This window comes from Copadichromis virginalis, linkage group LG10 (assembly GCF_057382275.1).
Source record: "Copadichromis virginalis isolate Kocher_CV1m ecotype Utaka linkage group LG10, C_Virginalis_male_GT1.1, whole genome shotgun sequence".
Lineage (NCBI taxonomy): Eukaryota > Metazoa > Chordata > Actinopteri > Cichliformes > Cichlidae > Copadichromis > Copadichromis virginalis.
In genome coordinates, this window is record NC_140627.1 from 14,099,348 (window position 1) to 14,123,580 (window position 24,233).

At 42.2% G+C, this 24,233-nt stretch overlaps 3 protein-coding genes and 1 long non-coding RNA gene across 11 annotated transcripts in view; 1 reads left to right on the top strand and 3 right to left on the bottom strand.

Annotated features, from left to right (window-relative positions):
- Window positions 1-8,900, top strand: part of LOC146700022 (uncharacterized) — a 31,012-nt gene extending 22,112 nt beyond the window's left edge. The window contains exons 2-5 of the long non-coding RNA XR_014922502.1: window positions 2,059-2,195; window positions 2,303-2,377; window positions 2,523-2,741; window positions 8,639-8,900. This is a non-coding gene — a long non-coding RNA (uncharacterized LOC146700022). The remainder of the gene's footprint in view (window positions 1-2,058; window positions 2,196-2,302; window positions 2,378-2,522; window positions 2,742-8,638) is intronic.
- phldb1a (pleckstrin homology-like domain, family B, member 1a) overlaps window positions 1-16,556 on the bottom strand; it is a 29,548-nt gene extending 12,992 nt beyond the window's left edge. For 2 of the 8 annotated variants that reach the window (XM_085470014.1, XM_085470013.1), the window contains exons 1-9: window positions 11,473-11,643; window positions 10,656-10,779; window positions 9,748-9,918; window positions 8,636-8,758; window positions 6,412-7,472; window positions 2,494-2,721; window positions 2,282-2,413; window positions 1,982-2,119; window positions 1,311-1,439 (exon numbers count right to left, since the gene is read on the bottom strand). In XM_085470014.1, the coding sequence (XP_085326140.1) occupies window positions 1,311-1,439; window positions 1,982-2,119; window positions 2,282-2,413; window positions 2,494-2,721; window positions 6,412-7,472; window positions 8,636-8,758; window positions 9,748-9,918; window positions 10,656-10,779; window positions 11,473-11,601 (2,235 nt within the window). In that variant the 5' untranslated portion in view covers window positions 11,602-11,643. Of the gene's footprint in view, window positions 1-1,310; window positions 1,440-1,981; window positions 2,120-2,281; window positions 2,414-2,493; window positions 2,722-6,411; window positions 7,473-8,635; window positions 8,759-9,747; window positions 9,919-10,655; window positions 10,780-11,472; window positions 11,654-13,174; window positions 13,342-16,359 lie in introns of those variants that run through there. The other 6 variants (XM_085470009.1, XM_085470007.1, XM_085470006.1 and 3 more) reach the window with 6 other exon arrangements.
- Window positions 16,557-19,154: 2,598 nt separating this feature from the next.
- h2ax (H2A.X variant histone) lies at window positions 19,155-19,819 on the bottom strand. Its single transcript, XM_085470016.1, has one exon. It carries the CDS (start codon window positions 19,725-19,727, stop codon window positions 19,299-19,301), a length of 429 nt encoding a protein of 142 aa, XP_085326142.1. The 5' UTR covers window positions 19,728-19,819; the 3' UTR covers window positions 19,155-19,298.
- Window positions 19,820-22,810: 2,991 nt separating this feature from the next.
- Window positions 22,811-23,734, bottom strand: LOC146700025 (homeodomain-interacting protein kinase 1-like). Its single transcript, XM_085471479.1, has one exon. It carries the CDS (start codon window positions 23,732-23,734, stop codon window positions 22,811-22,813), a length of 924 nt encoding a protein of 307 aa, XP_085327605.1.
- Window positions 23,735-24,233: the final 499 nt, after the last annotated feature.

The window sequence follows — 24,233 nt, forward strand, 5'->3', positions numbered from 1 at the left end:
AATACAAAATACAACAACACAGCCCCAATTAGATTCAGAAAGGACAATGTATGCTTTAGATGAGCTACTTTGTGGTAAACAATTCTCTAATGTATCAGCATGCAGTGTGTTTTTGTTTCACAGCGAGCTACCTCCTTTACGCCTGCTTTCAAAAATCTAAGGTAGGACCACCTAAAACTCCTAAGCAGAGGCTTCAGAAACAGGAATTTATAAAGGAATCAGTGTTACCTGTAGGTTAGGTGCATCTGTTAAATACAGTTTAAGGAATAAACTGCCGCAAATCAATCAGCAGCTGAAAATATTCACTGACCACCACTTGCTAAAGAAACATAGCACAGAAACTGTCTTTGCCCCTTTAACCTTTTCTATTTGCTTATTTAATACTGTACTTAATAAGGCCTACTTTTGTGTAAGCAATGGTTCTTTCTGTCGATGTTCCTGGAAAGTCATTTTCTAGCTGACCATACAGGAGAAAACATGTAGCATAGTTTTTATGGACATGGACTATTAAACCACATTCTTCAAAAACCTGACTGTATTTTAAATCCTGCTGATACTTCCACACATAACTTTGCACATACCCACACACAATGCCATATTGGTTAGCTAAATTAAGGCTAAAGTTAGCAATGTTTGCACTAGCAGCCTTCTTTTCTTGCAGGATAGCAACTAAACATTGTTGCTGTCCAATAGAAGGGGCTGCTGGCTCACTAAACGTTGCCTGGGCTACTGAGGGCTCCCAGCATAACGTCTCAGACGTAAATGAACAGTTTAAACAACTTACAACTCGTTAGCTGACTAGCATGTGTAGCAAGGTTGGGGAGTTTTCTTTGAGTATAACAACCTGTTTTTTTTTAGACTTTTCTTTGAATTCATTGACAAAAGTGGTACAGGCAAGGCGACACACTGGAGTTGAAATTGGGTTTGAGTGAAAATTACTCAAGGTTTTCGAACTCATTTTCTACTAGAAGGCAAGCACATTTTAGAGCAAAGCTGTTAATAATATTAATATTTATTACTAATTGAGACTGACATTGTCAAGCATCCAGAATGAGGGAATGGCAGCGAATAAGCAGCAGACTAAAACCTGCTGAATGAGATTCCTTTTGTGCACTGACGATTACAGGTAACATTAACATGATAAACCTGGTGTATTTGATGAAGCACAAGAGAAAATGAGGAAATGCACAGACTTATGAGTAGTTCTGAGTGCTTCAAGACAGAGTCAGTGTCGCTTCTGTGCAGTATTGCAGTATTCTGTATATTATAACTCACTATTTCCAGCCTGTGGGCTGCGTGAGAACACTGACCCTGCTGAGCTGCTCCTGTAACTGTTCCCTTAGAGACAAGGGGCACTTATCAAACTGCCTCTTCAGCTCATTGTACTCATTCCTCTGCTTTTCCAGGGCCTTCCGCTCAGCCGACACATTAGCCCTCCCCTAAAAACACACAGAAATACACACACACACACACATACGTGCACACAGTTATGCCCACATTCAGACACACGTACAACACCAAGGAGAAAAATAAAGTCACGGGTAACTCAAATTCATGCAGTCAGGCTTGGAGGCTAACTGGTAATCAAGGCAAGTTAGAGAAGATTTAGAGGAACTAGAGGTTAGGCCAAGCAGAGGTGTTATGCATTTAAGATGTTTAGAGCATTTGGTAAAATGTAATTATTAAATATAATTAAAAGAGCTTCTGCATATCTCATAAGCACTTTTGATCACATTCGGCAAGACTTGAAGTTGTTCTTTTACTCTGTGTTTTTTAAACAGATGTGTGCATGTGTCTCTTGTGTTTTCGACATAAGCAGTGCAAGTCAGCTGACAAGATTGTCTATATGTAGATTTTAGTGTATCTAGAATATTTGCATATTCATGATGAATGAGTGAGATTCACGTGTTCAGATTCAAGAACATGTTATTCACGTGCAGTTTGTACATGTAAAATCAACGCCTACTGGATTTACGCCCACCTTGTCCTTCTCTTTCTGGGTGGCCTTGTCCAGCTGGTTGAGTTTGAGCTGTAGCTGAGAGATTATTTCATTTTCAGCCTCCACCTGCTCCTGTTCTGTCCGCCACTCTGCCTGCAACAGGGCTTGCTCCATCTCCACCTACAGACAAATATGGAGTCAGAGTCTGCAAGTTAAACAAATACTATAAAGAGCTTCTGCTCCTCTTGCTGCATTGGTGAGTTGATCTAAGAGCACGCAAGCTAAAAGGTGAAATATTTCATTAATGGTTATAAACGGCAGTGTACATGTGTGCCTGCTGACCTCATGTTTGGTCTCTTGCAGCTGCTGCTCCAGCTCACTGACTCTGTGTTTCAAATCATCAACCCTGGCCAGGATCCTGTTCCTCTCCTCCTCCAGGTAAATCTCCTCCTGTCCAGCTAACAGCTCTTCACACTGAGTGCAGATTTACATATTAATAAAAATAACACAATTCAGATCAGCCACATCATTTAACACTAGGATGTGTATTTTACCTCTTGGTGCGTGCTCTCTGTGCTGCTAGACTCCTCTCTCTGGATTTCCTCGTCGTTCTCTCTCACCCTCTGGTTTCGGCCGTCTCCCGGGAGAGCCATCCCCCCTCCCGAGTCTGAACAAAGTCCTCTACCAGCACCCAGCAGACCACTCTTCTCCAGCTCCACAGAGCCGTCCTCATGATTATACTCTGCGCACAAATTCAGGATGGTCTCCAGTCTCTGTCGCTCCTTTAGAAGACATGCAAAATGTAAGCACGGCTGATATTAGAGATCACTGTATAGATTCGTGTCCTTGAGTGACATTGTCCCATTTAGGCAGCTGTCCCTCTGCCGCTGGCATGGAACAACAGTAACCCGATAGCAGCGGGGCTGAAGCTGATGCAGACTGTCTCTCGGGAGGGGGCTTCTTGGTCAAACCTGTCTGAGCTGCTTGAGTTGTTTATGAAAACACAGTCTGCTGTAACTAAGAAATCCCAAAAATGCAAGATCTGTGTGTGCTGGATGAATGTATTGCGGTAGATGTTGCACTTTTTTACAAACTTATTTTTTGCCTACTGCATCATCTCACATGGTTTGAACTTGTGGCCCAGTGTTGTCTCTCATTACAGCAGACAATAGCATGTTTGCTTTAATACTAAAATGATGTGGAGTATGTAATCATCATTCCAGCGAGGAGTCTGGCAATACGAGGTACAATTGTACCCAATGTGCTTCTTCCTGTACTCTGCTTTTGTCTGCTACATAAAAAAATCAGCCAGTTAAAACCACCAGCTCTGTTGTTGCAAGAGTTACCCCTCAGACTGTCTGAGGGAAAAAAGCAGTACTGTGAAAACTATGAAATGACATTCTAGATTAGGAAAAGGGGCTAAATATATAGATATAAAGTCAACGTAAACCATAAAATGGTTTTATAGATTGTAACGCTAATTATTTTAAGCTATATGTTATTACATTTTTAATACAAGTGAGCATAGTAAAGCAGGTTTTAAGTTGATGATTCAACATTAATTCTTACTTAGTTTCACCCTTAGTTTGCATCAGTAGGCACAATACAAATTATTTTAATACCTCTGAGATGTTGTCTCATGGAGCACAGTTATTCTGAAAAATATGTATTTACATAAATATCTTAGATTTTCAGATCTCCAGATGCTGGAGAATCTAGATTTTCATTAACTTCATTAACAAGCGACCAGTTTCTCCACTTCACCACAGTGTCTGCTTCACCTAAAGGTAAATGCGTTTCATTATAAAGAAAAAATGGGGAGTGCCCACATTTCATAAACCCGAAGAAAATTTAGCATATGCACTTTATAACAACATTTCCACACACATATTAGTAAATGAGGGCCACTGTCAGAAGGCATGCTTGTTGGTTGTTTTTTATAATTGTAATATTTTATAATATTTTGTCCAATAATTGTCCATGAGGTAATTTTTGCAATGATCTCCACTCCTGGGAGGATTGGCAAGTGTCTTGAACGTTTACACTAGTGAATAATCTTCCTCACTGTAGAACGATGGATTTCATATTGAACGAGTGTGTACTTTTCTGTTCCACGTGACTGTATGAGTTGTTACTATAACCAACGAAGCAAATGCATGAATTTCATGTCTTATAAAGGAAACTTTCTCAATTAACTCCAGCTCTCTCTCAAAAATACCCTGTGGCCACTTCTCAGTGGAAGTGGTGCTAAAATTAAATTCTCTATTGCATTACTTCCTCTCTGACAATGCCCTTTGCTTTTCCTGAGAGATAACCTGCAGAATAGGGTTTTAAAGTGCAGGCAATATTATAACTATAGGTGGGTTCTGCATCTGTGCCAACTGTGCCAAGAGTGTGGCTTGCCAAATATAGGAATGTATTTTACTGAGAGGATATCCTCCTTTTGTCTGTCCCAGCAGGTCTGCAATTTGTGTGTTTTAGGGTTTAATACAAGATTATGATACTAAAAAACAAGAACGTATTAAAGGCCCTGAAATGTTTCTCTACATGCCAGTGGGGTTTGTTAGCGCCATTCTACTAAAGAACCAAGACTGTGTGGTAAAAACGAGAGGGCAGGAGAGAATCACTGCTCCAGCTGACACTGGGAGAGAGCTGGATTATCACAGGGCTGACACACAAAGACAGACAACCATTCTTGCTTAAACAAGTTATAAATCTACCTAACAGACAATAAACCAGGGCACGTGGACAAAACCCATGCAGTTACAGATACTGAGGGAAACGAGAGAAAAATAACAGGCAGGTCTGAGCCCAGGACTGGCTTTGAAGCGAGATTGCTAAACACCACATGGCAACACAGATCAAAGCCCCCGGAAAATTAATGTAAAAAGAAAAATAAAAAAACTTCTAGAAACTGCTAAAGCTCATAATTTAACTTTTCATTCTTAGTAGGAGCCAGGTTTACACTTAAGGCACTTTTCCAACCTTTCTGCCAAATTAAGCCAAAAAAATCTTTTTAACCTCTGATCAGAGTCCGGCTAGCCCACACTGGCCTTCATGCAAATAAGCTAATGAGCCAAACCTCTACATAATTATTATCTGACTTTACAATAATTAGTTAATATTACAGTTGCCTATTAAAATGGTCACAAAGTGGTTGGTCGAGTCAGAACATATGATTTCTATATGTGTGCTATTACTCAGTAAAGTTTCATAAAGCTTCTGCATAGGAAGGTGTTTGACAAAACAGCAAATGATACTGCTTTTAGCTTGTGAAAAACTAAAGTCAAATACTGGAATTAAATTAAAATATATATACACATAGATATAGATTTTCCACTTATGTAAAGTCCTCTTATTTCTGTCTTTTCACCTGCTTTCTTGGCCCTTTTCTTACTCTTTCTTCATGCCTGTCAAGCCCGGCATTGCCATATTACACTTGCACTTAAGAACAATAACAAAAATGAACAAGAGGAGCCTAAAGAGAGTATATAGTGCTCATTTTGGAAAAGCAAATATATTTGACACAATAGTGAATTCAGATCCCAATTTTGATTCCAAGAGCTGCCAGACAAGACAGGCTTATAAAGAAATAAATTCAAATATAGATCACAAGGGAAAAAAACTAACCAGCACACGCTTAGTTCAAGAAATATCTGTTCTTTAACTCCTTGGGTAGTAGGCAACGTTGTCTACACATGACACTGCAGGTGACTCAACACAATTCTAGAGTCGCTCAAGTAGTAACTATTTTATTTGTTACCAGAAACCCTTTGGGTCCTTAAATAGAGTGCGGACATGAAGGCCAGGCAGCGACCAGCCGCTGAGGTGGGCGCTTCAGCTGTCACTAAGCCGGCAGGATGAGGTGGGGCTGATGTATGGGGGTTGGGTAGGGGGTGGTGTGTGTGAGGAGTAGACTGAAGATGGATTACAAGTATACGATCTGTGATCGAGTGTGGGTACAAATAGGAAAGAGCCTTGAGTCGAGCGCAGATAGCTTTGAAAGTAAAAGCAGCTCATTCTCTTGGTAAATAACCAGCCCGACCCTCCGCTCTGGACCCCAACACTTCTGGAAGAATGTTCACTCCGTGTCATTCGGGCCACATGGGCTGACCATTCCAGTAATGCTCAGAGGAGATGAGCTGCTGGAAGTATGCAACAGGATTTAGAGAAGACATGAAAGCAGACATGGAGTCTGCTATGCCAGCAGTGCCTCTTCTACTTAACTGTGTTTATGCCCTTTATAGTCATACACTTTGTTATCCCTGTAGTCTTAGTCTTCATTCATAGTCCTGTGTTGTTTTTATTGCTGTGTATGAAGCTAAAGATCTCTGTTCATAGCGTGGAAAATAAACCAAATACGTTTATTTCCTTTCTACAATCAAACAAGATTCAAACACTGCTAAAAAGAGATTGAACACTGCACTTATACTTGTTTCCACAACTGCAAACCAGTATTGATGTTCACTTACCAGTTTCTCCATTTCCTGCTCACGCAGCCTCTCCTCTCTCTGCCAGCGATGGTATTCAAGCAGCTCGTCCTCATTGTCGCTGATCTCAGAGATGCTGTTTTTACGTTCCCGAGTGTATGGTTTTGGAAGATTTGGGTCCTTGCCGGATGATCCCTTGGCAGTCGGAAAAGAAGTCTTTCTTACGCTATGAGGGCTAGCGACAGGAGACAAGCCAGATGCAGAGCCTAAGCTTGAGACCATGGCATTTCCTGGCGCAGGCCTTGACTGCCTGCTTCCCTGCTCCTTCTCCAGCCCAGGGAGTGGTGATGGACTCTGGGCATACAGTGCCCGCATGACTTCTGCTTTTGAAGGAGTCGTGAGTTTGCGGTTGCCCTGGGGGCTCTCTAGGATGGGGTTAGCATTGAAGCCCTGTGAGGGAAGGGGCAGAGCCGAACCCTGCGATCCTGAGGTCCCTCTGCCGGGCACCCTCAGGGCGGTGGACCCAGACGAGTCTGGAGTAATGACCCTTTGAGATATGTCTACATGGGAAAGAGACTGAACCTGCTCTCGCAAGGGGCTCTGGGATCTCTTCTGTAGGGTGGAACCCCTTAATTGAGGGCTTGACGGAGTCTTTGGGTAAAACTTGATGGATGATGGTTTGTGGCTTTGGCTTAAGTTTTCTGCGCTCTGTCCTGACCCCCTGATATGTTGTGTGGGGCATGATGTTGCCTCTGCCCTTGCGTTCCTCAGAGGCTTTGGACTCTCCTGGGCCTTTTGACTTCCACTGGTACCACTTGCAGCCACAGAGAGTGAGGGCCGTGGATGCGGGACAGGGGTGTGATTGGTATGAGGTAACCGGGCAGGTGTTTTGCTGTCAAGGTTATGGCCCAGGAAGCTGCTGCTGTTCTCATAAATTGAGACATCTATTTTGGAGTTGCTAGTTCCATTGAGCATGTCTGGGGGAAAGGGATGTTTACCAATCCCCGGTGATGATGAAGTCTTGAGCACCAAAGAGTCCTGCAAGGTTTTTGCCATACTGTTAATTTTGGAGTCATGGTTCCCATTCAGAGCCTTATGGGGGTCTGCAGGAGGAAGACAGAAACACTTGTGCATGAGCATTCCTGCTGAATAAAGGGAGAAGACAGTTGAGCAAACACATAAACACTCAGTGTGACATCTTTGTCCTTTTGACCTCCACCATGCCTCAGGACAGCTCCAGGACACAGAGGGTCAGTCCACACAAGGAAAAACACACCCCGCCTGCGCATGTTGTTGCACACGCACATTCATACATAGTGGCTTAATAGTGATAAATGTCTTGGAGCCCATAGGTTCCTGTATGAACCAGTGGTCGGGATGCTCCTTAGCTGTGCTGCAATCCTAAAGGGATCCAAAGCAGCTAAATATACATCGACAGCCATGTACCTCATTCAGAGCAGATGAAATCAGGGTTTGGTCAGGAAAGAGTGAACACAGTGGGCAGGGTGTGGCGGCTCTTACTGTTCAGGCACTGACAGCCAGAGCAGTAAGGTCAGAGGAGAATAGATTCTAAATATCACCTAGAGCACAGGGCAGCAGTTACAGTAGGCGGTGGGCCAGAGTAGTATAACATAACACAAATGTAAGTGTAACAGCTGACATATTAAAAGCAAGAAAAGATTACAGCAATCTTTTTGTGCAACGAGGTCACACACTGAGCGAGAATCACAGATTTAAGTGGAGTAGATCACAATGTAGGCCACAGATAATTAGCTCTGAACAAGCTATTTCTGCATCCTGTCAAAGATAATAATATTTCAGTCAAACGTCAAGACTAGCAGGGCTGAAAATGTTTGACTTTTTCGCTTTTGCAACAAGTATCTCAGTCAGATTTTGTTTACTGCTTAAAATCTCACTAACAAGGATCTAAGCCTTGATCTGTGGGTATTTTAAAAAGGCAACCACCTAAAGTTTGATGTCTGAATGTCATTCTACCCAGACATCCGGCCTCTTAATCACTTTAAACTAAACAGTGTCAAATTGTAAGGCACCTATTCAACTTTAACAGGAACTGATTGACTTTTACAGCAGGAAATTATGACTCCAAAGTGGTTTGTGTGCCCAAAGCATTTGCTCTGCCCAGAATAGCTGCTGAGCAAACTGTGCAACCCTCGTACACACAGTTGTTGCAACAAGATTATATTAGGAACACAGGAAATGTTGGAATGGTGTTTGCATTTAATAATCATTAAAATGGGATCTTTACCAGATGGAGTTTTTGTGGCGCTCAGCCCGCGGGTCCCCTCTGGTAGCATGCTCTTCATCCTCTGAGCCTCTTCGGGATGGTTGAAACGGAAAAAGGCCGACTGACCGAAGCACAGCATGCACCCTGCCAGGGGAGGCGGCCATGGACATACAAAACTTTATTTGCTGTCAACATCATTCATATCACAATAAATCTACAGCAATAAAACTGGACTGTTGTTAATCTATGTATTTTTTCCAAACATTATAATTTAATTTAGATCTTACAACTTTATACTTTTTACAGACCACTGCATGTGTCCTACAGTATGCAGACCAATTCATGCTTTCCTTTGTCAGTAATCGGTGCACTGGAAGGTGAGTGAGGTGTGATTGCAAACCACCAGATGAATAAAGATTTCTTTCTTTTTTGATGATGAAATGCCGAGTTTGAACCTCCTAAACAAAGTTTTGACTTGTTAACTAACATGAGCTGACTAGGTCAACTTACATGTAATTAACCGGTAAGTGAAATCAGCTCCTCATCAGTAGCTTGCATTTCTGGAGTCTTTCAAGAATCCCTGATACTCCTGAAGTTTTGTACTGATATTCCACACGAAGTTTAACATGTAGCTGATCCTTTAGAGTCCATAGACCCGCATCGTTGTTCCTTATGATGTATAAACAAAGCCATTTCCTCCATTTATGAGTACTGGTCTTTTTCAGTTGTCCTTTGAATGAAGCAAAGCCTGAAGTATTCTTGTTCAGCAGCTGCTGCCTCCACACATACCGGCTTCAAATGACATTTTGGTATAGCTGCTGGCTTGGATCTTATAGAGAGGGGACTGAGGGGGGTGGGACTGTAATGTCTTTTTTTTTTTATAGCAACTATGCATGTTACCGGAAGGGCTTGGAATTGTTTTGTCATCATGACGCCTGGCAGTGTTTTTATCAACGTAGCCTTAATTTAGACATTCGGATACTCAACATTTTATTTTCTATTGTGGCTCTGCAAAAGCAACTGTTTGCCCTACTCAGTCTGTCACCATCAGGTTTATATTTTGTATTTTGGTAAAACTGGTAAACAGGGTAAAGAGCAGTTATTTTAGTTACTTAAGCCTGTGACGGTGCTACCTTGAGTAAGCCGATAAGGTTTGGTGAGGCGAACGCCATCTGCTGAGCACTGGTTTCCACATGGGTACAAGGTGATGTTGCCTCCCTGGTTTTCAATGTAGCAATGCTTAGCTGCGATGCCGGGGCCCTGCAGGGGGATATCTGTCCCCTCACTGCCCAGCGTGGTTTTCCCTGCAACAAGAAAGAAAAACATCTGTCAATAATTTTGGAGAGTCATGTGGTTCGAAATACATTAGTAAAACATTCTTAGACCTGCAGTTCAAAGCCAGTGATGATGTGAGTTGAGTCACAAATGGAACCAGCTTATGAACTCATGTTAAATAACAGGTGTAGGTCTCAGGAGGTGTGTTTAGCCTGACAGATAACAGGGATCTCATCAGTGGAAATTAATACACCCATCTGCTGACCCTGGTGTGTTGTTCTTAGGTTATCAGTTACATTTTGTCTGTAGGTACAGTAAATATAGCCTGACACAAACACATACTATATTTATATTTTAGCACAGAGGAAATGGAGCACACATACACACACACAAATCCCCTCTTTTCTCTGGGGTGCCACAGCCTCTCCTCTCTCTCCTGTGAAATGTTAAGGCTCGGGGGAAGACAGAGACAAATGGTGCAAGGAAATCACAGGCAGCATTTGTAAGTGTGCCTCAGTACAAGTAACAACAACACGCTCAGAAGTTAGTGTGTCATCAGTCACTGTCACTTCATTACTCTTGACATTCTGTGCTGCTTACTTATTAAAGAACAATTGCCTCACGTTTGGCAATTCCACTTAAGGAAGTGTCAGTAAAATACAGTAGACTCCACTTATGATTATAATTCTCCAGTTGAGACCCTAACTGTCAACCAAACACACAGATATATTCTCAAAACCACACACACACACATAAGGGTTGTGACCTTCCAGCAGTGGTAGTAAAGTGATGGCTGTGCTCAGGCGTCCACTTCCCAGGCTGACCAGGTGGGGGCGCTCTGCCTGGACTTTGAGGGATTTGCCTGTTTCAATCAAGTCGAGCGGAGTGCTCTGTTAAAATAATAAAACATCATCAGAGTTATTTTTACACAGCATAAGGATCTGTTTAAGACAATAGTAGTGGGTAATATTTGGATCTGTATGCATGAAGTAAACAGCGTGTCACAACATAACATATAGCATGTAATTAAGCCTGAGTTGGATTGCACTACAGGCCTCACCCAGTAATGTGGCTTTTTTTCTCTCCCATGAATAAGATTTACAGATGGACAAATTCTTATGTGTTGTACATGGCATTAGTTCAATAGTCAGCTACATTTTGTGATGCTGGAAATAAATCCGTGCACAACCCAGATGTCTGTCTGCAGCTGGGAGACACTGGGATCATTTTAATAGGATAATGACTGATTTTATTTGGCAAAGTCAGACGTATTTGTTAAAAAATAAAGAGTTAAAAATAAAGAGTTGTAGAAAGAAAGTCAGAAAAGTTAGAGCAAAAGCACACTTACATTACTACACTTATAGTCTTGTGCTATAAAACCAGATATGCTTGCTCTGAAAGCTTGCACTAATGGATGTGAAGCTGATATTACTGCTATGCTCCTGCTTTTAAACGCGTAAACCTCTCAGTAATGCTGAATAAAGCTGACTTACAACAGATGCTGCTAGTAAAACAAGTTACAATTTATCTTAACTTGTGTCTGCTATAAATAGTCAGTGGCACCGCAGGAAGAAATGCCTCACCTGTAAGACCTGGTGCGTTTGTCGCCCATGCTCCACTTTATTCCTGCTCATGCGGTCCATGTCGGCTGGACTGGCAGAGTTATCCGACTCATGAAGGTCCTGAAGCGCAGAGACAGAGTGGCAGGGCATGAATGGGAGCACTGGGAATACTGCTACTACAGTTGTACTACAATGAGAACAGTGCTTTCCATAGAAGCTCTTCTGTCCCAGTTATAAGCCCATGTGACCAAACCGTTGTACAGAGTAATTGTTTCTTCAGAACTAAACACAGAGCAATCCATCAAGAAAGCTGCTATTGATTTATGCCTCAGCCTTTAAAAAAAAAAAAAAAAAAACGTTCGAGAATGAGAGCAACAAACACAACAATAGCAACCACAGATTTTATGTGAAATGTGCTTTGGATATATAGCAGAAGGTTTGAGCTGGCTCTGCAGGTGCTTTACTCATCAGGGGTCAGATGACTGCTTCGTCTGGCTGTGGTGAGTCACCGTGATCTTACAAACAAACAGTCTAAACTGTCTGCAGAAACATGTTGCAGATTAGAGCCGGCTGTCTGCTCGTCTTCCTCCAGTCAGACAGGAGAGCTACAACAAGCCATGAGGACTAGACATGGCTCAAACAAACACGCACAAACACATAGGCAGCCCGGATGACTCATTCATATTTCCACTAAAAGCTCCCATCCACATCTTTCACTATCACTTGTTTTGCCATCTGGGCATCTAAGCAAAACTAGAGTAGACGCAACTACCTTACTATCTAATGTCTGTTGTGTCTACCCGAGGATGAAAAGCTGCTGTGTGTCGTGCTTGACTCTTGGTTTTACATTTCAAAGTAGAGCTCAACGCCGCCAGTGCCACTGTGCTTGAATGATTCGGTTTAAACTCTGTGACATGTCTTGCGGTGTTTGTTATAGTGCACAGAAGACACATCATTCCCACAGACACTTTTTTAAGGGCCTGAGCTCTTTGTCGGCCTATGTTGTCATCACTGATTAATTAAAAAAGATTTAAATATCCAGCGTGCTCCAAGTTTAGCTCACGGCGTTTTTACACAACAGGGCGTTCAGTCTGCGTCTGATGTCACTCCAGGCAAGGCTGCTGGGTGAAACCGCATACGTCTGACAATCGCATCCAGTGTGCGAATCTCAGAGGACCCAGTGACACGAAGAACAGACCATCCCCTCTATTCGTCACTGACACAGGACCCCTCGCGCCTCTGCTGTCAGCCCCACTGCCTGTCAACACTGGGCCTCTTTGAGCCACGCAGTCAGACACAGGACAGGAGAGTGGGCAGGCTAATGTGCCTCTGTCTGCCTCACTCACACACTCACACACACAAACACATATGCTCCTGCTCCAAAAAGCCTCAGTAATTTAACGTACACACCCAGGCAGAGGAACAGTTTTAATGCTTGCGAATGCAGGCCCTCGCATAGTAACCTGTCATTATGGAGGCAGTTATGCCCTTCAGAGCTGCCACAAGCTTCTGAAAATAGATACTTGCCTGCCACACAGACTGGGCTGCCACTTTTAAAGAGAAATGACTTTGGTTTAGAGTGAACAATGAAAAATCAGAGGAATACACAGAAAATCTAACAGCTGGAATGATCAATAAAAAACATGAAACAAAATAGAGTTATATTACAAAGAGAAGATATTAGCACAACAGTGCTGGTGAAAACAGCCAAGTGTTTACTTACTTCACTGACAGACAGGCAGCTTTTACCATCTCTTTACTCTTGCTAAGTCCAGACAAAAGCTGGGTCCATGGGTTTGCCTGACAGTTGCTAGCACATAAAGCAGTGTCCACATTATTGTGTATGTCTAGCTCCTTGCTTTTTTCATTCACTCACTGAGTTCCTCTGCTATTTCCCTCCTCCCAACCCCTTCTCCTGCCCATCCCGGTGCAGAATTACATCAGATTACAGTTACAAACAGTAGAGGGGAACCAGGCACTGCCCTCCAAAACATACTCCCAATTCCTCCATATTGATTGCTTCTCCTTTTTTTGGCAATTATGAGTAAATAACTTCACCCGAACATGCAGTTTCAGAACACTCCAGAATTAGCTCTGCACAGAGTTCACATCCTGCTGAGAGAATGGTTGAAATGTTCAGGCTCTCAACAAGCTTTCCATTAAATGAAAGTTCAAATGGACCGCACCGCCCAATCACACAAGGCGGGGCTGTCTCCTTAAAAGTGTCTATGGGTTAAGCAGGTGTTAACAGTCTAACCCATGCAGGAAATAACATAAAGTGTAGGAGGCGGTGATGGAAAAGACCTTGTGTCCTCTGACTTCCTGCTCTGAGCTCTGGACCGCTGATGCAACGAACTCCAAAAGAAGTGTTTCCACTCTGGAAAACTGTCGAACAACACTTTATGATAACGCTAACTAAATGGACGACGGTGGATTACAATGCTTCCACTGTGTAATGATGGAGCAGAGCGATATGAAAGGTCCACAGGAAGTGAGCGAACACATGTGAGCATCTTTTCAGACATCCCACAGGAACTATTTGGCTTACAGACAAACACAGAGAGAGTAGAAGAGAGTGGGAGAAAGCCTCCACTATTGATCTCTCAAGGCTTTTCCCATGGTCGGCGGCCAGAGAGTAGAGGGAGGAAGTGAGACGGATGATGACTCACTGAGGAGAATGAAAACAAACAAACAGAGGCAGCTTAGTAACCCGATGGACTGAAGACTGCAGAGGTCTGCAGATAAGGTTTGTGTTTTGAGTCCTCAGCGATCATGTGGAGGCTACAGCTGAGGGGGTAAAGTTTACTAAATGACCTTTAAATGGTGATTACAATGGAAATCCCCATATAGCTGTTCATCCATGTGAACAAGCAGATGGAAGTGATTTTTAAATACAATGCAGTCTTTATTATTTAACGAAATGGAACATCTGAAAGATAAATGGTGAATGCAGTTATCTAGTGGGCCAAGGAGTTTCCACATATCTTTCTTTAACAGAATAGATAGCTGCTTACTTACTTATATAGATAGGTACCCAAGTGGATATCAATATATTACTTTAATCAAGGAGCACTACCATGAAGATAATCTAAGGAGCTTGGAAAGAATAAACCTTTCACCTCTCATCTGAGAGGCTTCTTCAGTTCTGCAGTTGCCATGACGATAGTAATAATTATTAAAACATAGACTAAAGACCATCCATCCATTTGCTTCCACTTATCCAATTCGGGATTGCAGGAGCCTATCCCAGCTGCCATGGTGCATCAGGGGGGGTTGACCCTGCACAGGTATGTCACATGGCTAAGAAAGAGAGACAATCAACCATTCACACCTATGGCCGATTGACAATCAGTAGTTAACCTAACCTTACTAACAGCATGTCACTGAACTATGTAAGGCAGGGGAAAAACATTGCTAACCACTGTGCCACCATGCTGCCCAGTACCACAGTGTAATTCTCATAGAGGAAAGTATATAAATGAAGTCAGACAAAGCAGGTAAAGTGGAGTTGGTGGGGAGGTGGGTTGCAAAGTAGCTTGCAGATGCACAAAAGTCCAGGCAGGCAAAGCAAGTTGAAGATGAACTTTTCAGTCTTTCTGAACTGTCTGCAGTGATATCTCAGCCTGGCTGTGAGCACTCTGAGATGATAATAATAAAAGTCCAAAACAAGCTATGCTGTGAGTGTGTGATTTCCCACAGATACTGAACTGCTTGTCTGGTAGGAGGTTTGGATCAGTCAGCTTGTGAACCCTGCAGTTACACACTGTGAAACAGATGTCTGCAGGTCTCTGCAGGATGACATTAGGCTGCAGGTGGAAACAGTGAAGATGGCAACAATTATGCAAGTGGGGGCTCAGGCAGTCAACACTCATGCAGGCTGTGTAGGAAGCTTGATGAGAAGCAGCTTACACATAACGCAGATTTCATTGCCTTAAATTGAGGGTCTCACTCTTTACTTCCTCTCAGACCAAGCATCAATCCTACCCCTTCCCTTAACACTGACAGGACAAAACAAAACATTTCCTTTTAGACAAACCTTAACCTAAATGTAACCTGTAATTATTCTGATGCCACATGTTGAGGGGTTGGCGAGGCTCAGCTCAGGACAGGAAATACTATCCAGAAGGAGGCGGTGATCGTGGAGCGATCACAGAACATCTGCAGCCCAAATTGTTTGTAGAGTTATGGGAAACACCGGGTCTCATTTTTGGAATAATATCAGAACATTGCTGCTGTACAGTAATAATGCACACACACAAGAATGCCATTCAAACCTCCTGATTGGCTAAATTGAAACAAATCCAGTCACACTGAGAAAAAACAGTACCAGCTCAAATCATGTGATTAGTCAAATGATGCTCAGAAAAGGCACAAAGCCAAACGAACTAGTGAACAACAGGAAATTAGAGACATTACCGCAAAAGAGTTTGAGCTGCCCACAAAACCAATGGACTGTCTTCACGCGTGACATCTGTCCACTTGTCTTCTTCAGCTTTTTTAGTATGTCTGTATGGACTCATCAGATACTTATTTACATGTAAACAAGCAAAGTTCCCTCATAGCAAGAAAGCTATACTCACTCAGGCACAGTTGCACCTCACTGGCATGTCGGAGAAATACCTCACCATACTGTTATTTCACCAAAGACAGCCTGAGAACTCTCTCCCTCTCTCTCTCTCACACACACACACACACACACTAAAGTGTCCATTCAGAGCCACCTGGGTTTGGCTCCTATTTTTCTCCCTGTCAGATGACTTTCACCTGCTCATGCCTCCCAGTTAAATCAAAAGCCTGCCTTTAAAGATAATGCAAAGATGCGTAACCTGCCGCAAAACCCTGGTGATGCCCTTCTGTCTTCCACACACACATACAAACACTCAAATAAATATTTTTGTTTTCCCATACCCAAGCTCGAAAGGAACATCTCCTCTTCTGCAGTATGATTCAGTCCAAAGATTAAAAACACAAGACAAGGCATCCTCCCAAGCTTTCATGTGAAAAGTCTTCCAGTTCTTTTCTCGAGCATCTTCGCTGCTGTTGAGTAACGTTCAAAGTGAATGTTTCGGTGTGTCTGAACATCATTGTAGCAGATCCAACCCCCCTCTTTCCAGCCCTCTTTTTTTTTCTCTTCCCACTCATCATTCCTCTTTCCCTTCATTAAGCAGGTCCTTCTGTGTCCATGTATAACTTTGTTTCTCACAGATTTGTTGCTTATACCAAGATTTTCTCATGTTCAGACAAATATAGTTGTTTATTTCACAGCAGCTTGAGTACATCTAAACTCTATTACTTTTCAGATGCTGTATAAACAAAGATTACCCATGAACTTGGAAAAACCCTTCTTTTCAGTCTAGATATTTGCTTTTGTTCCAGTCACAGCTTCACCAAACTGTAATTAACATACGAGGTGTTTTGTGGATAATGAAAATCAAAACTTCAAAACTTGCAGAAGGAAAGCCAACAAATTCCATGAAACGACCAAAATGACTGTTTTACCAGAGATCTTTTTTTGTTGTTGCCACAAACAGCTGAAAAGAGCATCACCAGTAAATTTAGAGACTGTGAAAATGTCAACTCAGAAAATTATAGTTAAAACAGCCAGTGGACACCGGGGTTTTTCCTTCTGAGCTGGAATTTTTAGCCTGGATGTTGGTGTTGGACACGTTGTCAAGCCCGAGTAATTGGTTCAGCCTGTCCTGGGCTCGGCTCAAACTTGGTGCGTCATGCTGCTTTTGCCGCTATAAAGCACTCAAAGCAGACTGAAATATGTCCTGTGGAAAGGTTACGGGTGAGTTTAGCTGCACACGACTGAGGTTTAATGAGAAAATACGTAATCCATCCCCACCTCTGATATAAAACAACCAATTATTTTATCAGTTATGGATCCCACAAAAGGATTAATTATGTATTATAGCTGGGCATATACTAATGACACTTTAAAATAGTGCTTTGCTGTGTTTTTTCAGATGTCGTACTATTTTATGTAACAGTTGAAATCCTTTCTTTCCTCCGTGTTATGAAATGGCTTATGGTGCACATCTGTCAGCACAGACAGTGATCTGTCTTCAATAGTTGTTAAATAAAAACACATATGGGCAACAATCAGTTTATGCCACAAGTCATTTTGTGAACTTTTTCAAACATCACATGGTGACCCCTGGTGGCAGCATTTGGGAATTACACTCAAGATGTCATGTTTCCACTGACTGAAAGTTTGGTGTAATTTCTGCCAAATGCTTTCTTTCCTTGATGGGGAATTAAAGGTATTTTGAGCACTTTGAAAAGCAGAATGAACAACTGTCTGTTAGCAGGTGTCTTGTTGTGATGCACTATTTGAGACATCTTCAATCAATGCTCATAAATGCTTATGATCTATGGCAAAGATGTCAAACTCATTCTGCAAGCCAACTTTTGTTCCAAAGAAAAAGTGTTGTTAATTCACAGAAAATGTCTCTTTTTTTTTTGTTTTTTAAACTGTGGATTGTAAAACTGAAATTTCTATAGTAGATAGTGTAAAACGTATGAAAACACAGTTAAAAGTACTAAATTTTCACCCTTCTTCACATTTTCCAAAGCTGTCCAGTGAGTCGGACTGGAGTCTGCTGGGTCAGTTCTGGCCCCGGGCCTCATGTCTGTCACCCCTGATCTATGTGGAGATAATTTACTGCCTAACATCTAATTATTCTGTGCTTCGGAATAATGAAATATATTACTCAAATTATTCCTCAGTGGTACGGCTGCTGCACAGGAGCTGTGCATACTGGGTCAGACGTCACTGTGCTGGTAAACTGCAGCTGCCGGTTTCTTCACATGTAACGAGGAAACACCTGGAGCTTTAAGGAGAATGAGCCGTTGGCATGTTTTTCAAGCTTTAACCACACTTTGAACAAACAAACATATTATTCAGGTCGCTCATACGCAAAGATAAAGGTGGAAGCAAATACAAAACAAATGGTAAAACACCCCACCTTAATTCTAGAAATGGGTTACTAGAGCTCCAATTTCTCAGGCATATACCCAAGGAACACTAATGCAGGATAAAAAGAGCATGTATGCAAATAATCTTCCCTTCCTAATGGGTGCGTTTCACTTTGCAGTGATATTACTTATTACTCCAAAAATATAGTCATTGATTGAGGCTGTTAGGTCTGTTGGTCATTGTGGTGCAGGAAACCCTTCAAAATGGATACAAATTTAAAACGGCTCTGTGCATATGAACACTTTTGAGAGCTGAAACTCAGATTAGGGTGAGTTATTTGTAGCATGTTATGCTTTAGATGGAAATACGCAATACATATAATACAATATGCCTACACAGATCATTATTTCAGCCACAAATGCATACTAAAGAGCCCTTTCTGCCAAACCAAAAGTAATTTGTAATCAGTCACCACAAAAGCTGCTCAGTCATGCTACTAATAAGGTGAAATGCAACCGGTGTTTCAGGCTCTGGCCCATGTACCTACAGTAAATGTTGATAAGTGGAGGCCATTTTTGTTTTCCTTGTTTGTTGTTAACCGCCGGTCATGAAACAAAGCCCTGTGGTAAATGAATAGTGTTATATTACAACTCTCGAGCTCACGGTATAATCAGTGGGGTTAGAGACCACCAGTCTGAAATTCAGCTCAACCGGCCAGGCTAGCAGGTCTCCAAAACTAGCAAGTAGCATCGATTAGCCTGAAATCAGCAGAATACATCAGTGCTTACAAAACAGACTTTTTATTAAATAAAAATCATGCGAAAGGGGATGCAAGACAGCAATAATCAGGAAAAGTTGCTCTTTCAATTAGGAGTGGGTGGCCCTTAAAAGGACCGTTGGGTGTTAAGAGTTATTAGCTAGCAAGCTAATACTCCTGTGACTGAGAGGAGGCCTTCTTTCCCGCTTTGCCGGAGCTCGGTGCAGACTGGCCGGTCTTCTTGGGCAGCAGGACGGCCTGGATGTTGGGCAGGACGCCTCCCTGTGCGATGGTCACGCCACCGAGGAGTTTGTTCAGCTCCTCGTCGTTGCGTACAGCTAGCTGGAGGTGGCGAGGGATGATACGAGTCTTCTTGTTGTCTCTGGCAGCATTGCCGGCCAACTCCAGGATCTCAGCGGTGAGGTACTCCAGGACCGCGGCCAGGTAAACTGGGGCCCCGGCGCCAACTCTTTCTGCGTAGTTTCCCTTGCGGAGAAGACGGTGGACACGGCCGACGGGGAACTGCAGACCGGCGCGAGAGCTGCGGGTCTTAGCCTTGGCACGTGCCTTTGCTCCAGTTTTACCTCTTCCAGACATCGTTGGTTATTTAAATAGTTCTTCGGAATCGAACCACAGCAGTCGTTGGTTTGCTAGTGATGAAGAAGAAATCGCAGCCTCTATATAAACCTCGCGCTTTGTCCCGCCCTAACCTGCCATTGGGTTTTGGAATAAAAGTGCTGTTATCTGATTGGCCCTGACAGAAACGTCGTGAGAGAAAATTAATTACTATTGGTGGATCTCTCCTGGTTTGTAAACAATCACGATGGAGTCTAAAAGGAAGACGCACGGTCGATTGGCTGTTACTGTTACTGCTTTCTGTCAGTGGGTCAAAAGTAAAAAAGGAGGAGCCAGAAAGCCAATCGATTATCTTCCCTCCAACTTTAAATTTTTTGGCGCGCAGACCAGCTCTGCGGTAAAAGTTAAATGGAACATTTAACCCCCTGATGTGTGTGTATTGGAAGCCAAGCTTCGTACGCGCTGACCAGTGCAAAAACCTGGACGAAGTATGACCACGTGGCAAATAACATCGAAGATCTGTGTGCCAAAATGATTAAACTTTACACCAAAATATAAAGCTGTTTTTAACTAATAATTTAACTGAAGTTAAAAAAATACAACATTATTGTGTACCAACAGGAAATGTTTCTAGATTTACTCATTGGTCAAATGTTCCCACCCGTCCATGCATGTAATAGTTATACATACACATTTATTTCGACTAGTGTGTCTACATAAGTGAGTTTCAAGTAGACCTTTTTGTATTCCAATTGTAATACCTATTCAGAATTCCTTAAATATTTCCCCTAACAAGAATCTTATTAATAAATAAATACATCTAATACTAAACAAAATCCAAATATTTTTAACAATAAAAACTAAACTGAAAACCAAACCGCTTCAAAAAGAAGCTACCCTTGAAAGAATAAAATGCTGTAAAGGGGCTCTCATCTTATGACCATCGGTATGGAGAGGCCTGCAAGACTTTGGAAAACTACAGGACACCATCCCCCACTGCATCCAAACAAAGACCTATTGACCTGAGTGTCTTCTACTGCAGGTCTGAGAGGAAATGTGCTCTTCTCAAACTTAACAACAGCAGTCCCCATCTTTATCATCCTCAGATATTTAAACTAAGAACAGGTTTAATAGCCATACAGTATGTGAGTGCCTTACTCTGCACTATGTGTCCCGTGTATAGTTTGGTTTATATGCCATGCACGTATCTGGTCAGACCTTTTTTAGCTAATCATACCTGGAACCACATTTCTTTTGTGCACTTTTTCAAGTAAATTTGATTTTGATGAAAACATATAACTGAGAGCCAGCAAGCAGCATTAGCAGACTAAGCAATTACTTGGGGCCCCCACGCTAGCAGGCAACCCCCACCCACCAAGACCGCATGAAATGTCACACAAGACAGGCTAATCGATGTATATTTTGTGTGTGTGAAATATCAATAGTAATTGTAGAAGTGAAAGTTACATATTGTTACTAATATATTAGAAGACTGGTGCCTTAATGCCATTGGTTGAATCATTTTCACTGTAAGAGCTGGGTAAGATACTAAACCCAAGTTGTTCTTCGATGTATTCACATGTGTCTCCAAAAGTTTAAATTCTGTTCATCTGGACGTAGCGTTTTCAGTGGGAGAAACATTTCATCACTCATCCAAGTGACTTCTTCAGTCTCAGCTAACTGAAGATTTCCCCAATCTTATAAACCAGGGGTGTCAAACTCAAATACACAGTGGGCCAAAATTCAAAAATGGAACGAAGTTGCGGGCTAACATTAATATTTATTGAAAAAAAAATCTTCCTCCAGATTTAAGAGTGAATCTTTTCTTATGGACTCAAATAAGTTTTGCTGGAAAACTGAATATGGAACAAGCAAAGCTTAATACTAAACAATATATATATTAGCTGTATAATACCGGTAGGCCAGCTCTAATAGTAATTTGGTATGGCTTCGCGGGCCAAATGTAATTAGGCTGCGGGCCAAATTTGGCAGAGTTTGACACCTATGTTATAAACATTACATCTGCATAATGACTGAAACCAGCCCACTGAAGGAACAATGGGCTGTGAGGTCAGTTCCTTCATCATTATTATGCAAATTCTCATGACCATTGATCAACAACCACTGATTAAAGCCCACTGATCAATGGCCATGGTTACCATTCACAAAGAGTTGGGGATAACACAGGTATGTCTACTAGGAGGCTGAAGGGTAGCACTATATATTTATAAACAATCAAAAACAACAATTTATTTCCAATTTGTATGGAATTTATTTCTGTAAACATGGTGTTTTAGGTTGGATTAAAGGACTGATGTGATAGTAAGGTGTCCGCTGCTCTGCTTTGAATATTGGTAGGCTTTTTTTTTTTTTTTAATTTTCACAAGAATTGCTACTTCCCCTAGAGTTTTGGCCACACCAGCAATCAGAAGATTCCCTATGAGCAAGCATTTAGCGACAGTGGGAAGGAAAAACTCACTTTAAAAAGGAAGAAACCTTCGACAGAACCAGCCTCAGGAAGGGACAGTCATCTGCCGCGACTGGTTGGGGTGGGGGGAGTGAAAATTTAAAAAAAAAAAAAAAAAAGCCAAAGTGATAATTATTGGAGCAGCTTAATTAATATTTCCAGTGTAATTTGCTGTTAATATCCTTTTCCAACCCCAGTTTGTGTTTTTATCACTTTTGTCCAGGGTGGAAGATGCCATGCTGGAGATTGACTCTGTATGGTTTTTCAGTGTTGATACTTGGGAACCTGTTGGAGAGGCCAGGGTTGAAAAAGGGATGCCGGAGAACCTGAGAGGGTGTTATCCGCTGGTGTGCATCCAAGGCCAACATCTCTTTAATTAGGCTGACAAATAAGCGTTGGCCATCTTCTGGTCCTCGTCTAAACAGCATTATTTGTTCGAGGTCATCCAGACGTGTCAGTTTTATGTATCTTGTCTCCAAAGATTCATATCCTGTCTCGTATTTAAATTGTTGAGCGGTCTTAAATGTCCAGCGTTGTTGGTTGTAGTTGTAGTTGTCTTTTGTGAAATAGTCTTCAGTGTACACGCCAGGATCGAGAACATGATCTGGCGGCTGACCCTGAGTTTCTATGATGAATTTCAAAACTTCATAATATTTTTTCCAGGGTAGAGTGGCACCCCTGTACCAAGCTCCACAGCCACCAGCCCCAGAGACCACATGTCACTTGCTTCATTGTAAGGAAGGCCAAGCATAACTTCAGGTGCACTATAACCAACTGTCCCCACACGGTCACCAGGCATCACTGCAGACGCAGGACATGCGAGGCCAAAGTCTATAAGTCTGACTTTGACTGGAGACTCATAGCGATTTACAACCATGATGTTTCCAGGTTTGAGGTCAGCGTGCACTATTCCCACAGAACCCAGGTGGGACAGAGCATTTGTGAGTTGACCTAAAATTGGCCTGACTTCGCTTATGGGGAGACGCTGATTATTCGGGTCCTGTATGTAGTCCCACAGGCATTGGTCTAGGAGTTCAAATTTCAGGCAAACCCGCTCTCCGTCGTGGAAAAAGCCGTTCCATTGAACAATGTTGGCGGCATCTGGATCCAACCTTCTCAGCTGCTCCAGAATTAAAATTTCCAGTTTTGCCTGTTGCAGAATATCAGGGTTGTTCTTGTTCACCTTAATAGCCACAGCTCGGTTGGTTTTGGTATCACGGCATTTGGCTACAATACCAAAGCCCCCTTCTCCAAGGAAAGCCTCTACCTTGTAGTGGTTTCTCAAAATGCTCCCTTCAACTATTTCAAGCACATCTGAGCTGAAGGATGGGCTGGCTGACGTGTGGATGAATACTTGCTGAGAAAATTCAACCGAGTTTTGAAAACTGCAGTTGATTTTCTCTGATCTCTTGCATTTCAAGTTTGAAGGGTGCTGAAAGACCACAGGGTTTTGTGGTCTTTCAGCACTCATGTCAATGCAAGGGGAACTCTTGGGGTTGAAAAAGGGATGCCGGAGAACCTCCGACGGTGTTATGCGCTGGTTTGCATCCAAGGCCAACATCTGTTTAATTAAGCTTACAAACAAACGTTGGCCATTTTCAGGTCCTCTTCTAAACATCATTTTAGAAGACAAAATCAACAATGACTTATGGCAGGGGTGTCAAACTCAAATACACAGTGGGCCAAAATTCAAAACTGGAACAAAGTCACGGGCTAACATTAATATTTATTGAAAAAAAAAAATCTTCCTCCAGATATAAGAATGAATCTTTTCTTATGGACTCAAATAAGTTTTGCTGGAAAACTGAATATGGAACAAGCAAAGCTTAATACTAAACAATATATATATATTAGCTGTATAATACCAGTGGGCCAGCTCTAGTAGTAATTTGGTATGGCTTCGCGGGCCAAACGTAATTAGGCTGCGGGCCAGAGTTTGACACCTATGTTATAAACAGTACATCTGCATAATGACTGAAACCAGCCCACTGAAGGAACAATGGGCTGTGAGGTCAGTTCCTTCATCATTATTATGCAAATTCTCATGACCATTGATCAAC